The sequence below is a fragment of the Chiloscyllium plagiosum genome, chromosome 7 (assembly GCF_004010195.1).
Source record: "Chiloscyllium plagiosum isolate BGI_BamShark_2017 chromosome 7, ASM401019v2, whole genome shotgun sequence".
Lineage (NCBI taxonomy): Eukaryota > Metazoa > Chordata > Chondrichthyes > Orectolobiformes > Hemiscylliidae > Chiloscyllium > Chiloscyllium plagiosum.
The window spans coordinates 29,748,389-29,763,122 of record NC_057716.1 but is presented as its reverse complement, the minus strand read 5'-3'; the positions used below and the strand labels follow the sequence as shown (position 1 = coordinate 29,763,122).

The window sequence follows — 14,734 nt, the reverse complement described above, 5'->3', positions numbered from 1 at the left end:
AGGTGGGCGGGAGTCCTGATTGTGAAAGTAAGCTTGGAGGCGGAGGCGACGGAAGAATTGTTCGATGTCACGGCGTGTATATCTCCTTCCCCACTGACCTATTGTACTCTATGCTACTCTCTCCCCACCCCCCCCCTCCTCTAGCTTATTTCTCCACGCTTCAGGCTCTCTGCCTTTATTCCTGATGAAGGGCTTTTGCCCGAAACGTCGATTTTGCCTGTCCTCGGATGCTGCCTGAATTGCTGTGCTCTTCCAGCACCACTGATCCAGAATCTGGTTTCCAGCATCTGCAGTCATTGTTTTTACCTAGGTAATGAAGATAGTTGACTGCTACCTGGGCAGGCATTCTGACAGCAAAGTAGAAGTGAGATGAACTTGCAACTATAGGGAGTAGTTGGAACTGGAAAGTGAGGTAGAGAGTACTTGGACATGAGAAGTCGTACATCATTGCCAAGTGTTTTAGGAGGTGATGTAGTACAGTGGTAGTGTCCTTACTTTGGAGACAGAAGATCTGTGTTCAAGTCTCACCTCAGGATATGGTGGCCATGGAGATGTGTCATGCCTGTACTAATTAAAGTTCTTATTCCTCAGCCACATGGGGGAGATGGTTGAGGAGGATCTTGGCAATGACTTCTCGAATGGCCAACAGCAGGAGGAGATTAGAGTCGAGAGTGTGGTGCTGGAAAAGCACAGCAGGTCAGACAGCATCCGAGGAGCAGGAGAATCAACGTTTAAGGCATAAGCCCTTCCTCAGGAATGAGGCTTGTGGGCCGGGGGTTGAGAGATAAATGGAGGGGGTGTGTGGCTGGGTGGAAGGTAGCTGAGAATGCAATAGGTAGATGAAGGTGGGGGGAAGGTGATAGGTCGGAGAAGAGGGTGGAGTGGATAGATGGGAAGGGCGATGGACAGGTCAAGAGGGCAGTGCCAAGTTGGAGACTTGGGACTGGGATAAGATGGGGTGAGTGAAATGAGGAACCTGGTGAAATCCACATTAATCTTGTGTGGTTGCAGGGTCCGAAGGCAGATGATGAGGCATTCTTCCACCAGCCGTTGAGTGGTTAGGGTTTGGCGATGGAGAAGGCCCAAGACTTGTATGTCCTTAGTGGATTGGGAGGGAGAGTTGAAGTGTTCAGCCATGGGGCGGTGGAGTTGGTTGGTGTGGGTGTCTCAGAGACATTGTCTGAAATGATCCGCAAGTTGGCGTCCTGTCTCCCCGATATAGAGGAGATCGCATCGGTGCAACAGATGCAGTCAATGACATTTGTGGAGGTAAATTTCTGTTGGATGTGAAAGGATCCTTTTGTTGCCGTGGACGGAGGTGAGGCGCTAGTTGTGGACGCAGGTTTTGCACTTCCTGCGGTGGCAGAGAAAGGTTGCACTTCCTGTAGTGGCAGGGGAAGGTTGCACCTCACTTTCTCTTAGCAGGAGGAAATTCCCTGGAGTAGTTACCATAGTCAGGCCTGTTCCCTTTTTTAAAAATCCTCATGACTGTGGAATCTCACAACTCTCTCAAGATGTTTTCCTCCTTCCAGATAAGGCAGAAAATAGTGTGGAGGTACATCAGGACCTCTTTGCTCTGCACTTCAATGCCTCAGTGGGGATGCTGTCCACTCCAGCAGCCATGTTGTTCTTCAGCTGGTGGATGGCCTATTTCGTGCAGGCTGCAGTGTTGCTGAGCTCACAGAGTATAGTGTGCTGAAGGATATGGTCAAGAAAGATTGATAACTGAGCCCTGGTTGTGGGGGTCTCTGAAGTGCTCCCCAGCATTGTTTGTTGGCTTCCTTGTCTTTGATAAGTGTCACTCTGTCCTTATCCAACAATGGGATGGGACCTTGGGTGTTTGGTCAGTAAGTGCCTTCCAGTGCTTTCCCCACCCAGATTCACTTGAGAATATAACTTTACAAAAAAATAGTCTGGGATTTACATATGAAAGAACTGAAACCAACATGGTCATTCTAAAAGATGGGAGACTTAACAAACAATCCACGTCTTTTTCAATTTATAATTTCAGTTGCACCACACCGTACACTTTTGCTATAAATTCTGTGTCTTACGATCTTATACTCTACAACCACCTGATGAAGGAGCAGCACTCCGAAATCTAGTGCTTCCACATAAATCTGTTGGACTATAACTTGATGTTTTGTGATTTTTAACTTTGTTCACCCCAGTTCAACACCAGCACCTCCAAATCATTTCTCCACCCACCAGTTGTTCTTTATGTCACGGTTTCGTTGTTGGACCTTGGCTTTCAGTCGCCTGTAGGCCTGTGTTTTCTCTTATGAATGTAGTTGTCGCTTAATGCTCATAAATGATATGTACATCAGTTCTTCTATCTCTTGATCATTCTCATCAAACCAGTCTTGGTGTTTCCTGAGTCTGACTGAAATTTTACAGGCATTGAGGGCTGGACCAGAAGCTGTTGGAATCCTGCAACTCAGTGCCGCTGAAGGTCACTAGGTTTGTGGAGAAGAGCTGGTTATATGAGGTTATCTTTATTGGTTTTTGAGTGCCTCAATGTTGAATTCTTTGTGGCATTGCTTCTGTTGACTCCTCTACTGCACTGCTATATTTATGTTGATCATGGCTTGGATCAGGCGATGATCCATCTGGCAGTTGTTGGCTCCTGTCATGATGCTGGTGATTTTAATGTTTTTCTGTTCCCTTGCTCCAACAATGACATAGTTTTTGGAGTGTGGGAGCTGCCATGTTGTCTTGTATTTGTCCTTTTGGCAGAACAGTGTTTTGGTGATGAATTTGTGTTCGTGACATTTGGTCAGGAGAAGGGTGCCGTTAAAGTTTTGCCTCCCTACTCCCTCTTTCCTGAATACATCATCCCAAAGATCTACCCTTTTGCTGACTCTCGAATTGAAGTCACTTAGGACGATTAGTTTGTCTGTTGCAGGGACCTGTGGGAGAGATTGGTCAAAGCTCGAGTAGAATTCCTCCTTGTCCTCAGTTGCTGCATCAAGCATTGCTGCACATGTACCGAATACCATGACATTCTGATTCTGAGCAAGAGTCAGAACGTCATGAGGCGGGGGAATTTTTGAGGTAGTCCACCAGTTTTTGACAGCAAAGCTCACTCCATGGATGTGACACTCTTTTGCAGCCTTGCCTTTTGAACTGTCCTTCCCCTACCCGCCAGGTAGGAGTTGGCAATGTCAATATCATAGCGCCTGAGTTCCTGGGCAACGATGGTAGTATGGCGTTCCAGTCTGTTACTGGCGGGACTGTCCAGAAGGGTCCCAATGTTCCAGGTCCCAAACTTCATCCTGAGGGAGTGAAAGGTGCCTCTGCAAGAATTCTTTTAATGGTCGGAAACTGTGGCACACTGGCCTAGCAGCACAAGATCTTAGTCCACCGGTGAGGGGAGTACAAGCTAACTGGAGACCAGGCACTACTGTTTGGCCTTAGATTGCCTGCAGTAGAGTGTAGAAAAACAATTGCACTTCCCGCTATTGCAGTGCAAGGTCTGAGGTGAGGAGAATGGGAAGAAGGGGAGAGGACGAGAAAGACAAGGCAGATCCAGCCATTGTGCCTATGGAGTGCTGGTGGTCAATGTGTGATTGTAAAATCACTAGAATGGAGGGTTGTGAAATCATGGAACTGGGGGTGGGGAGCCTGGGGTGGGGGGGAGCTTGGCTGGAAGGAGTTTATATAAATATATATAATATTTATAAATATAAAATACCGCAGTAGGAACTACAGGCTCAGAGCCTGAACTCTTGGTGACAGCTGTGAAGACAGACATACCAGCATCAGCATCCTTAACCAGGTCAATATCCCCAGCATTGAGGCACTGACCATCCTTGATTGGTTGTAATGTATTGGGCATGTCATCTGCATAACCAATACGAGACTGCCAAAGCAAGCACTTTACTCTCTCTAGCAGCAGGTGAGCCCAAGGTGGGCAGAGGAAACACTTCAGGTATGCCCTCAAGATCTCACTGAAGTGCAGCATTCCCACTGACATCTGGGAATTATTGGTCATGACACTCCAATGTGGAAGAGGAATATCTGGGAAGGTGTTGAGCACCTTGTACTTGCTGTTGTGGAAGCCAGAAGAAAACAGCATAAGGATTATGCTGCCACATCAACATCTCACCCACCCCTTCTCATGACCAAGTGTGGCAGAGTTTGCGGAAGCCGCATTGGACTGAACACCTGTGCACTAACCTTGAGAATGGAAGCGAGTCATCCTCATTTGTGAGGGACCACCGATGTTGGTGGAAGTTCTTATTGCATGCTCAGATGTAACCAAACAGGCCACCATTAACATTAAACCGTGTCGGTTTGTAGATGCTATTCAAAATTAATTTATTTTAGTTACTCATCTGCCCCAACTCATTCTTCTTTATGTTTTAAAGTTCTCTGAGCATCTTTGTAAATTTTTCATTCACGGAGCAACTTTAAACAAAGGCAGTAATCAATATCCTTTCTCTACTTGAATGAATGATTTTATTGTCACATAAATCTATGAAGATACAGTGAAATGTGTATTGTCGCCACTATCTGGCACCATTTTGAGTTACAAAAAGAATAAGATGGGGCACAGCGGGAAAGTGAAAAGGTAAGGACCTTAGTGATAGGAGACTTGATAGTTAGGGGGACAGATAGAAGATTCCATGGCTGCAAACAGGAATCCAGGATGGTGTGTTGCCTCCCAGGTGCCAGGGTCCAGGATGTCTCAAAGAGGCTGCAGAATGTTCTCAAGGGGGAGGGTGAGCAGCCAGAAGTCATTGTACATGTTAGCACAAATGACATTAATGAAAATAGGGATGAGGTCCTGCAGAGTGATTATAGAGAGCTAGGAAAAAAGTTAAAAACCAGGACCTCGTTGGTGATAAGCTCCAGATTACTTCCAGTGCCACGTGCTAGTGAGGGGAACAGAAGGAAATGGCAGATGAATGCATGGCTAGAGAATTGGTGCAGGGGGCAGGGATTCAGAGTTTCAGATCATTGGAATCCTTTCTGGGCAGAGATGACCTGTTCAAGAGAGACAGGTTGCACCTAAATTGGAGGTGGACCAACATCTAGATGGCCAAGTTTGCTAGTGCAGCATGGGAGGATTTAAACTAGATTAGCAGGGGGTAGGATCCTCAACACAAAGGAAACAAATACGATGCTCGAATGAGATACAGTAATCAGAAATAGTAAGTTGCAGAAACCGGTCAGGCTGGAACACGACAAGGAGCAAGGAATGTCTGTTGGATTAAATTGTATTTATTTCAATGCAAGAGGGCTGACAGGTAAGGCTGATGAATTTAGGGCGAGGATAGATACATGGAACTGGGATATTATAGACATTACAGAAACATGGGTAAGGGAGTGACAGGATTAGCAGCTTGATGTGCCAGGACATACCTGCTTTAGGTGAGACAGATGGTGGAAGGAGTAGAGGTGGAGTTGAATTTTTGATTAAGGCAATTATCATAGCAGTAGTCAGAGATGAAATAACTGAAGAATTATCCAGTGAGGCTTTGTGGGTGGCCTTAAGAAATAAGAAGTGGATAGTGATGTTATTGGGGTTCTACTATCGGTCCCAAATGGGAACAAATACACAGGGAGATTGGGAGATTGCAGGAGCAATAGGGTTGTCATAGTAGGGGATTTTAATTTTTCTAACATAGACTGGGATTGCCAGGTCGTTAAGGGCTTCAATGGGTGGAATTTGTTAAGTGCATTCAGCAAAGTTTCCTCAAGCAATATATAGAGGGTCCTACTTGGGAAGGGGCAAAACCCAATCTACTGTTGGGAAATAAGGCAAGACAGGTGACAAAGGTGACAGTGATAGAGCACTTTGGGACTATTGATTTTAAAATAGTTATGGAGAGGGATAAAACTGGTCCACAGGTTCAAGTTCTAAATCGGGGCAAGGTGTGAATATTGATTGAATTGGACAGAGCTTGCAGGGGTTGATTGGAGTAGTTTGTTTGCAGGCAAAGGGACCTCTGGCAATTTGGAGGCCTTTAAAAGTGAGATAGCTAGAGTTCAAGGTCTATATGTTCCCGTGAGGGTGAAGAGCAAGGTTAGCAGGAATAGGGAACCATGGATGTCCAGAGATATTGGGCATGGACCAGAAAAAAGGAGGCATAGCTTGGGTACAGACAGCTGGGATCAAGGGAATCCTTGGAGATATACAGGGAATACAGAAGTTTACTGAAGAAGGAAATCAGGAGGACGAAAAGGGTGCACAACATAGCCTTGGCTGAGAAGATGAGAGAAGATTAAAGAGGTTTTTAAGGAAAAGAGGTATTGAAGGAAAAAGGATAGCTAGAGAGAGAATAGTGCCCCTCAAGTGGACATGTATGTGTAGAACTGCAGGAGATGAGCAAGGTTCTCAATGAATATTTCTTCTCTGTGTTTACCATGGAGAAAGACATGATGACTTGGGAGTTTTGTGGTGATATCTTGGGGACAGTCCATTTTCACAGTAGAGAAGGTGTTAGATATATTCGAATGTATGAAGATGGATAAATCTCATGGTCCTTACCAGATATATCCAAGAACACTGTAAAAGGCTAGAGAAGAAATTGCGAGGGCCCTGGCTGATATTTTTGCATGATCATTAGCCACGGTGAGGTCCCGGAAGACTGAATGGTAGCGAATGTTGTGCCATTATTCAAGAAGGGCTGCAAAGAAAAGCCTGGCAACTATAGACCAGTAAGCTTAACATCTGTGATAGGCAAGTTACTTGAGAAGGTTCTGAGGGTTAAAAATGCATGCATTTGGAAAGACAGGATTTGATTAGGAGTTTTCACCATGGCTTTGTGAGTGGGAGATCAAGCCTCACAAATTTGTTGCAGTTCTTTGATGAAGTGGCCAGGAAGGTTGACTAGAGCAGAGTGGTAGATGTAGTCTATATAGATTTCAGTAAGGCCTTTGATAAGGTTCCACATGTTCGGCTGCTCTGGAAAGTTAGATCACATGGAATCCAGGATGAGTTGGAAAATTGGATACAAAATTGGTTTGATGGCAGGAAGCAGAGGGTAATAGTGTAAGGATGTTTGTTGGACTGGAGGCCTGTGACTAGTGTCGTGCCTCAGAGGTTAGTGCTGCACCTATTATTGTTTATTATCTGAATCAATGATTTGGATACGAATGCACAAGGCATGATTACTAAGTTTGCAGATGACACTAAAATAAGTGGTATCGTGGACAGTGAGGTAGGTTATCAAAAATTGCAGTAGGACCTTGATCAGCTGGGGAAGTGGGCCGAGAAAGGGCAAATGGAGTTTAGTGTGGATAAGTGTGAGGTTTTGTATTTTGGTAATTCAAATAAAGATAGGTGTTGCATGGTGAATGGTAGGGCCTTAAGGAGTTTAGTGGAATAGAGTATCTTGAGTTCAGGTTCACAGTTCTCTGAAAGTGGGATCACAGGTAGATAGGGTAATGAAGAAGGCTTTTGGCACACTGGCCTTCATCGATTAGGGCATTGAGTAAAGACGTTGGGAACATAGTGCAGTACAGGCCCTTCGGCCCTTGATGTTGCGCTGACCTGTGTAACCAATCTGAAGCCCATCTAAACTACACTATTCCATTCTCGTCCATATGCCTATCCAATGTCCATTTAAATGCCCTTATATTTGGTGAATCTATTACTGTTTCAGACAGTGCATTCAATGCCTCTACTACTAGAGGTAATAAAGAACATCTGTCCTATATCTATCACCCCTCAATTTAAAGCTATTTCCCCTCATGCTAGCCATCACCATCTGAGGAAAAAAGCCTTAATTTCCTACCTATCTAACCCTCTGATTATCTTATATGTCTCAAGCCACTTCTCAACCCTCTTCTCTCTAACGAAAACAGCCTCAAGTCCCTCAGCCTTTCCCCGTAAGACCTTTCCTCCATACCAGGCAACATCCCAGTAAATCTCCTCCGGACCCCTTCCAAAGCTTCCACATCCTTCTTATAATGCAGTAACCAGAATTGTATGCAATACTCCCAAGTGCGGCCACACCAGAATTCTGTACAGCAGCAGCATGACCTCATGGTTCCGAAGTTATGTTGCAGTTGTGCAGGATGTTGGTGAGGCCACACTTGGAGTATTGTGTTCAGTTTTGGTCACCTTTTATAGGAGCGATGTCATTAAACTGGAGGATCCAGAAGAAATTTACAAGGATGTTGCCTGGAGTCAATGGTCTGAGCTCTAGAGGTTGGACCAGTTAGGACTTTTTTCTTTAGAGCATAACAGATTGAGGGGGGATCTTATAGACATGTGTAATATCATGAGAGGCATGGCTAGGGTGAATGCAGTCAGAGAGCATCAGTTTAAGATTAGAGGGAAAAGAATAAAAGCGAACCTGAAGGGCAACTTTTTTTACACAGAGGGTGGTACGCATATGGAGTGAGCTGTCAGCGGAAGTGGTTGAGGTGGGTACATTAACAATATTTAAAAGGTATTTGGACAAATACACTGTAGGAAAGGATTTGAAGGACATGGGCCAAGTGCAGTGAAATGGGGTTAGTGTGGACAGACATTTTGGTCAGCATGGACTAGTCTGGGCCAAAGGGCCTGTCTCTGTGCTGTAGGACTCTATGACTATCAATTACTAAAACAGAGTTCATCTTCTATTCAAATTGGATTTCAAGCACAACACCAGAGTTTCTGCAAGGACTCTGCAAGGTGTTCCAAGCCTCAAGGAGTCTCTGCACCTGATGCAGCAATGATGACACTGATGCCCCAGTGGACCCTGGTTCTGCTGCCTTGCAGACACAGCCAGGACTCTCCACTCTGGGCCTACTGCAGCCATGAGTCCCCGCTTTGGGCACCACTGCTGCCATGAGTGTAGGCTCTGGGCCTGCCACCGTCAGGAGTCCCAATCACATCACAGATGTTGTAGCCACCACCCCGTCGACACCACTCTGATCTTGAAGATGAGGAGCAAAAATAAATTTTTAAAAGCTGAAAGGGAGAGAGAGAACAGGATGCCATCGGCCTGGAGCAGACAGACTGAGGAGCCCAAACATTACTATCCTGAGACAGCATCAAGAGCTTGAAATTGTGTGAAATTAAAGTATGTTTACATCATTTTGAAGCCCTTATGAAAAGATGTTATGACAGAGTTGGATTTTCTAATATTGATAACATTTATTAATTTATCCCCACTTATTGAAGATTGGGTGGAAGAGACTGGAGATACGATTTTGGGAATGGGGAGCAGGACTTGGTAATGCTTTATGTGACTTGGTACAATTGGGTAAACCTATCCAGCATATCTCTTCAATCTGCATCCTTTGCATTAATTTGGTTCCTATTTGGAGAAATGGTCAAGGTGTGAGAGTATTGTTTAAATGGGGACAAGGGGTTTGAAGATGGAGCTCAGAATGTTGAGCAGGTTGAGCAGATCAGTAGCTGCAGAAATGTCATGATGAAAGTAGGGTCAAAGTTGAGATTTGGAAATTGTTTTGGGAGACTGATTTTCCAGTAATGGCAGTTGGGAGGGGAAGGGGTTTAGGGTGGAGAGTGATCAGAGATGCCCATATTTTCCTGGGCTAACTTCAATAGAAAGTTTGTAAGGCTCTTTTTGTATACAGGACAAATTCTAAAAGCATCAGACAAAACCCTTCTACAGGAAAGCTTGTATTTCTAATACAAGTACGTTTCTTTTTCTCAGTCTGACAAAAAAAATCACTACTTGAAATCATAACTCTATCTTTCTTTCCACAGCTGCGACCTGACCTAAATATTTCATGATTTTCTGTCTTGTTTTTGTATTTTTGTTTTGTTTAGATTCCTGCTGATGATGACATCAGTATTCCAGAAGGAGATGAAAGTTTGGAGAATATAGTGAAAACAATAGAACAACGGAATGAAGATTTAAAAGCTGCAGTAAGAGACTTTTATTGATATCAATGTTAATTTGAGTATGTAGTTTAATGCATTGAGTTTGTGTGCTATTAAATGCGTAACTTTGAACCTGAGTTTTGTGTTGATTAATATTTATTTACTAAACATTTTTGTCTCAATTATCAGCACATTTACTTACTGATCAATTAAAGCATCCACATTTACGTTAATGTTCATTTAAACTACGGTGAAAAGAGAAAGTAAAAACTTACACTTATATCATGTAATTCATGAGCCCAGAATTTTGTGGAGTGTTTTTCCACAATTGAAAAGCTTTTGGACTACAATTAGTATTGTTTTATAGAAAATGTGGCAGCCAATTTCCACAAAAGGTTCTCTTGTGCACATTACTAAAGTAACTTACTTGGTAATTTATTTAATTAACATTGGAAGAGGGATTTGTGTTGCCCATGTAGGATTTTATCTGTATTTTGCTCAGTCCATTGGGTTTACTCTGAATATCATTAATCCAAAACAATTTTAACAATAGGATTTACTTAATGTTCTTTCTTCCAGCAAAGTACATTACTGTGATGATGCTGTGGCTTTAAGACGTGTATTTTGTCCTGGGTTTCTTTTCAAGAGAGGCTCAGGGACAGATCCGGAGCAGTCCATGAAAAGATAAACAACTTGTGAGATCTTGGGGTTTGTTTTAAGTTGGAACAACAGAAGCAGCCTGAATGGGTATGGTCAAGCTCTCTCTGATCAAGGTTTTTAGTTAGCTTTCATCAGTTGCTGTTGTGGGTTTGAAGAATTGGAAACTATTTTCCCCCCTCTATTACAGCCAGAGGCTGGAGGTCCTTTTCCTAGGCTGCTGGATTGCATGTGAGATCTCTTTTCCAAATTTTCCTTTTTGATACAGGATGTGCTGGAATTGTTGTTAAATTGGAATGGTTAATTTGCAATAGTTACTCTCTTTTATTCTATTAAGTTAAAAATCACACAACACTACATTATAATCCAACAGGTTTATTTGGAATCACTAGCTTTCGAAGCACTGCTTCTTCATCAGGTGACAACCACCTGGTGAAGAAGCAGCACTTTGAAAGCTAGTGCTTCCAAATAAACCTGTTGGACTATAACCTGGTGATGTGTGATTTTTAACTTTGTCCGCCCCAGTCCAACACTGGCACCTCCAAATCATTATTCAGTTAAGTTTTCCAATAGAGTTGTTATTTTAAGTTCTTTCTTTTGTTGTATTTTAACTGTAGTGTTTGAATAAATTGTGTTTGCTTAATGTTGAGTAGTTTTGAGGGGGTCTGATCTGGTCCATATATGAAAATACTGCAAAAACTTTACCTATACAGTGTTTAAAATCACCAGTGAACTGGTCTATGAACATGTTCAAGGATCAGACCGAAACAGGTAATCAGCCTGCTGTGTCTCAACTTCCAGCTTCTGAGCAGATGACCTCCTGAGCTAGCTAAATGCTCTGAGGCAAGCTTGCTTCCAATTTATTTCCATGCAAATAAGCTGTGCATTCAAACTTTGACACTGCCCAGTCTCCAGCAAATGATCAGTTTTACCATTGGTAACATCACAAATGTGTCATGTTTTCCATAGTAAGCCTGATCAATTAACTCAAAGACTGATGTGAAGAAAATATAGAGAACCATCAGGAGATGCAGAGAGTTCTTCAAGAAATAGGTCTTTTAATTGCAAACAAAAAACCGTGACACTGAGAAAGCAGATTCTCGAATGCCCACGAACCTCAGGGTCTCTGGATTTTTATATTTTGTTTTATCATGTTTCTGTTAGCTTATCAGCATGTCTAAATATTTTAATCAAAGTACCTCACTCTAGCTACACAATAAACCAGTGATGTTAGTTCCCATTATCTCTTTAGTTGTACATTCTACCTAATGTTATTCTAATGTCACGGTTGGATATTTATTGCTGACTGTGCTACAGTGATCTTCAATTCCAGACTAACCTGTCATGATAGATATTTAGCTATTCTATCTGTTACAATAGTCTCCTGTCTCAAGCTGACTCTACTATTAATTAGATATTTTATTGTCATGTCCCAAATATTTATTGTCCCAATCTTGTCATAATAACACTTAACAGAGAAACTTGCTTTATTATTTGTGTTATCTCATCTCACCATAGTGACGTTTCAGCCTTAACCTTACTCTGCTAATTGGTGTAAGAATGTTCCACTATGGTTATTCCGTCCTGACTTCCACAGAACACAGATTGCCAGTGGTCTTCATGCTTTAACCCTTCCCATGCTTTCATGTTCTTTATTTTCCATAAGACTTGCTTGTTTTCTTTGGGTTTAATGAACTTTGACCTCAGTCTTCTAAGTTCACACTTTTGCCATCATTATGTCTTGCAATCAATTGTATTAAATTTATACAGCACAATTTTATGGTCAAACACACCCCGATAATTGATGAAAAGTCTCGTAATCATATTTGATGTCATGATTTGTTTTAAATCAAGACTCCAGCTTCAGAGTTACTGTGATAGTTCAGGCTATAACCCAACAGTTATGTGCTATAACTGTTGGGTTATAGCACATTCTTTCAGACTCAGAAATACATTTAAGTCAGTAACCTTTCTAATCATTAGCTCATTGTCTGACCGATTGACTTTTTCAATAATCAAACTTCATATGTTTTTTCTCCATTTTCATTTCATCTAACTTAGCAAACTTGAGGTTAGAATCTACTTAGTCCACCTTTTTAAATTCTGTAGAACCTTCCCATGGGTCTTGAGATTTATGATAATTCTTGATGATCCTTGCCTTAGGACCTCAGAAATTTTGAACTTTATTTTTGCCTTAAGGCATGTCACGTGCACCACAGAAGGGCTACCAACACTAGTGGTATGACACATTAAATTACTACTAGCATATGGGACATGATAAGGACTCAGGATGGATTTATATATTCAATCCCCAATTGCATTGATTGTCTCATCAATTGGTCTTCTTAATCTCTTAGATTACATTCTCACTTCGTTGTATGCAGAATATTAAATGCAGTCTCACCATTTGCCTTTCCCCGGTGAGATGCTTAGGTAATGGAGGTTTAGGACATGAAAACTGATATACATAAGGGGTCCTCTTTAAGTTTGTCACAAGATGCCAAGCATCTCTGTTTCCATCTGTGGATGCCCACCAATTCTAACTGACCCACCCAGAAGGGTAGGATAGAGTGAAACACACCATGTGGTTTTGGATAGGATGCTCCATTTAGGAATTATACCTTCTTGGTTGTTATGCAATACTCTGCTTTTCCCATGTATACAACTCAAGTCACCCGCTTTAATCACTGAGGTGAAGCATAAAAACATTAGAGAATAGGAGCAAGAGTAGACAATTTGGGTCTTTGAGTCTGCTCCCCCATTCAATATGATCATAGCTGATCATCCAACTCAGTACCCTCTTCTTGTTGTTGCCCTTTGACCTCTTTAGCCCGAAGAACTATAACTCCTCAAAATATTCAATTTTTATGGTCTTGCCTACTTTCTGTGGCTGAGAATTCCACTCTCTGGGTGAGAAATTTCTCCTTATCTCGGTCCTAAATGGTCTACTCCATATCATTAGACTGTGACCTCTGTTTCTGGAGTCATCAGGCACATCTATTTATTCTGTTAACATATTAAGGATTTTTATAAGCTCTCTCTTCATTCTTCTAAAATGTCAGTGAATATAATCCTAATTGATACAGTCTCCTTTCATGCATTAATCCTGCCATCCCAGAATCAGTCTTGAAAATCTTCCTCCAAATGCACTTCCTCCAACGGCAGCACATTCTTACTCTGATAAATAAACCAAAAATGCACACTGTATTCCAGATGTGGCCTCACCAAGGCACCTGCAGCAGGATATTCCTGTTCCTGTCCTCTCATCCTCTTTTTCTCTGAAGACCAACATATCATTTGCCTTCTTCACCACCTGCTGCAGCACCTGAAGTTGTCCACATTGCTCACTGATACAGGGTGCAATTGACTGCATGCATGTGGCTTTGTGGGGCTTCTCACATCAATGGGGAAAATCCAACAACCACAAGGAGTCCAAATCTTTGAGCATTTTGTGTACAAAAATACCAAGAGGTCATAAGAAATAGGAGCAGGAGAGTCATAAAGCTGTCCAGCATGGAAACAGACCCTTTGGTCCAACTCGTCTATGCCGACCAGATATCCTAAATTAATCTAGTCCCATTTGTCAACATTTGGCATATCCTTTTAAACCCTTCAGATTCATATACCCATCCAAATGCCTTTTAAATATTGTAATTGTACCATCCTCCACCTCTTCCTCTGGCAGTTCATTCCATGTACGCACCACCTTCTGTGAAAAAGTTGCCCTTTAGGTCCCTTTTAAATCTTTCCCTTCACATCTTAAACCTAGATTTAGACTCTGCTACCGAGGAGAAAAGACCTTAGTCATTAACTCTATCAATGCCCCTCATAATTTTATAAACTTCTATAACGCCACCCCTCTACCTCTGATGCTCCAGGGAAAATAGCCCCAGCCTATTCGGCCTCTCCCTATAGCTCAAACCCTCCGATCCTGGCAATATTGTTATGAATCTTTTCTGAACACTCTCAAGTTTCGCAATATCATTCTTAGGGGAGGGAGACCAGAATTGATCGCAGTATTCCAAACGTGGCCAAACCAATGTCGCAACATGACCTCCCAACTCCCATTCTCAATGTACTGACCAAAAAAGACAAGCATACCAAATGCTTTCTTCACTACCTTGTCTATTTGTGACTCCACTTTCAAGGAACAATATACCTGTACTCCAAGGTCTCTTTGTTCAGCAACACTCCATAGGGCATTAACATTAAGCACATAAGTCCTGCACCGATTTGCCTTTCCAAAATGCAGCACCTCATGTTTATCTAAATTAAACTCCATCT

At 42.4% G+C, this 14,734-nt stretch overlaps 1 protein-coding gene across 5 annotated transcripts in view; it reads left to right on the top strand.

Annotated features, from left to right (window-relative positions):
- LOC122551440 (sperm-associated antigen 16 protein) overlaps positions 1–14,734 on the top strand; it is a 992,024-nt gene that overhangs the window by 20,733 nt on the left and 956,557 nt on the right. For all 5 annotated transcript variants that reach the window (XM_043693348.1, XM_043693349.1, XM_043693352.1 and 2 more), the window contains exon 3: positions 9,740–9,838. In XM_043693348.1, the coding sequence (XP_043549283.1) occupies positions 9,740–9,838 (99 nt within the window). The remainder of the gene's footprint in view (positions 1–9,739; positions 9,839–14,734) is intronic.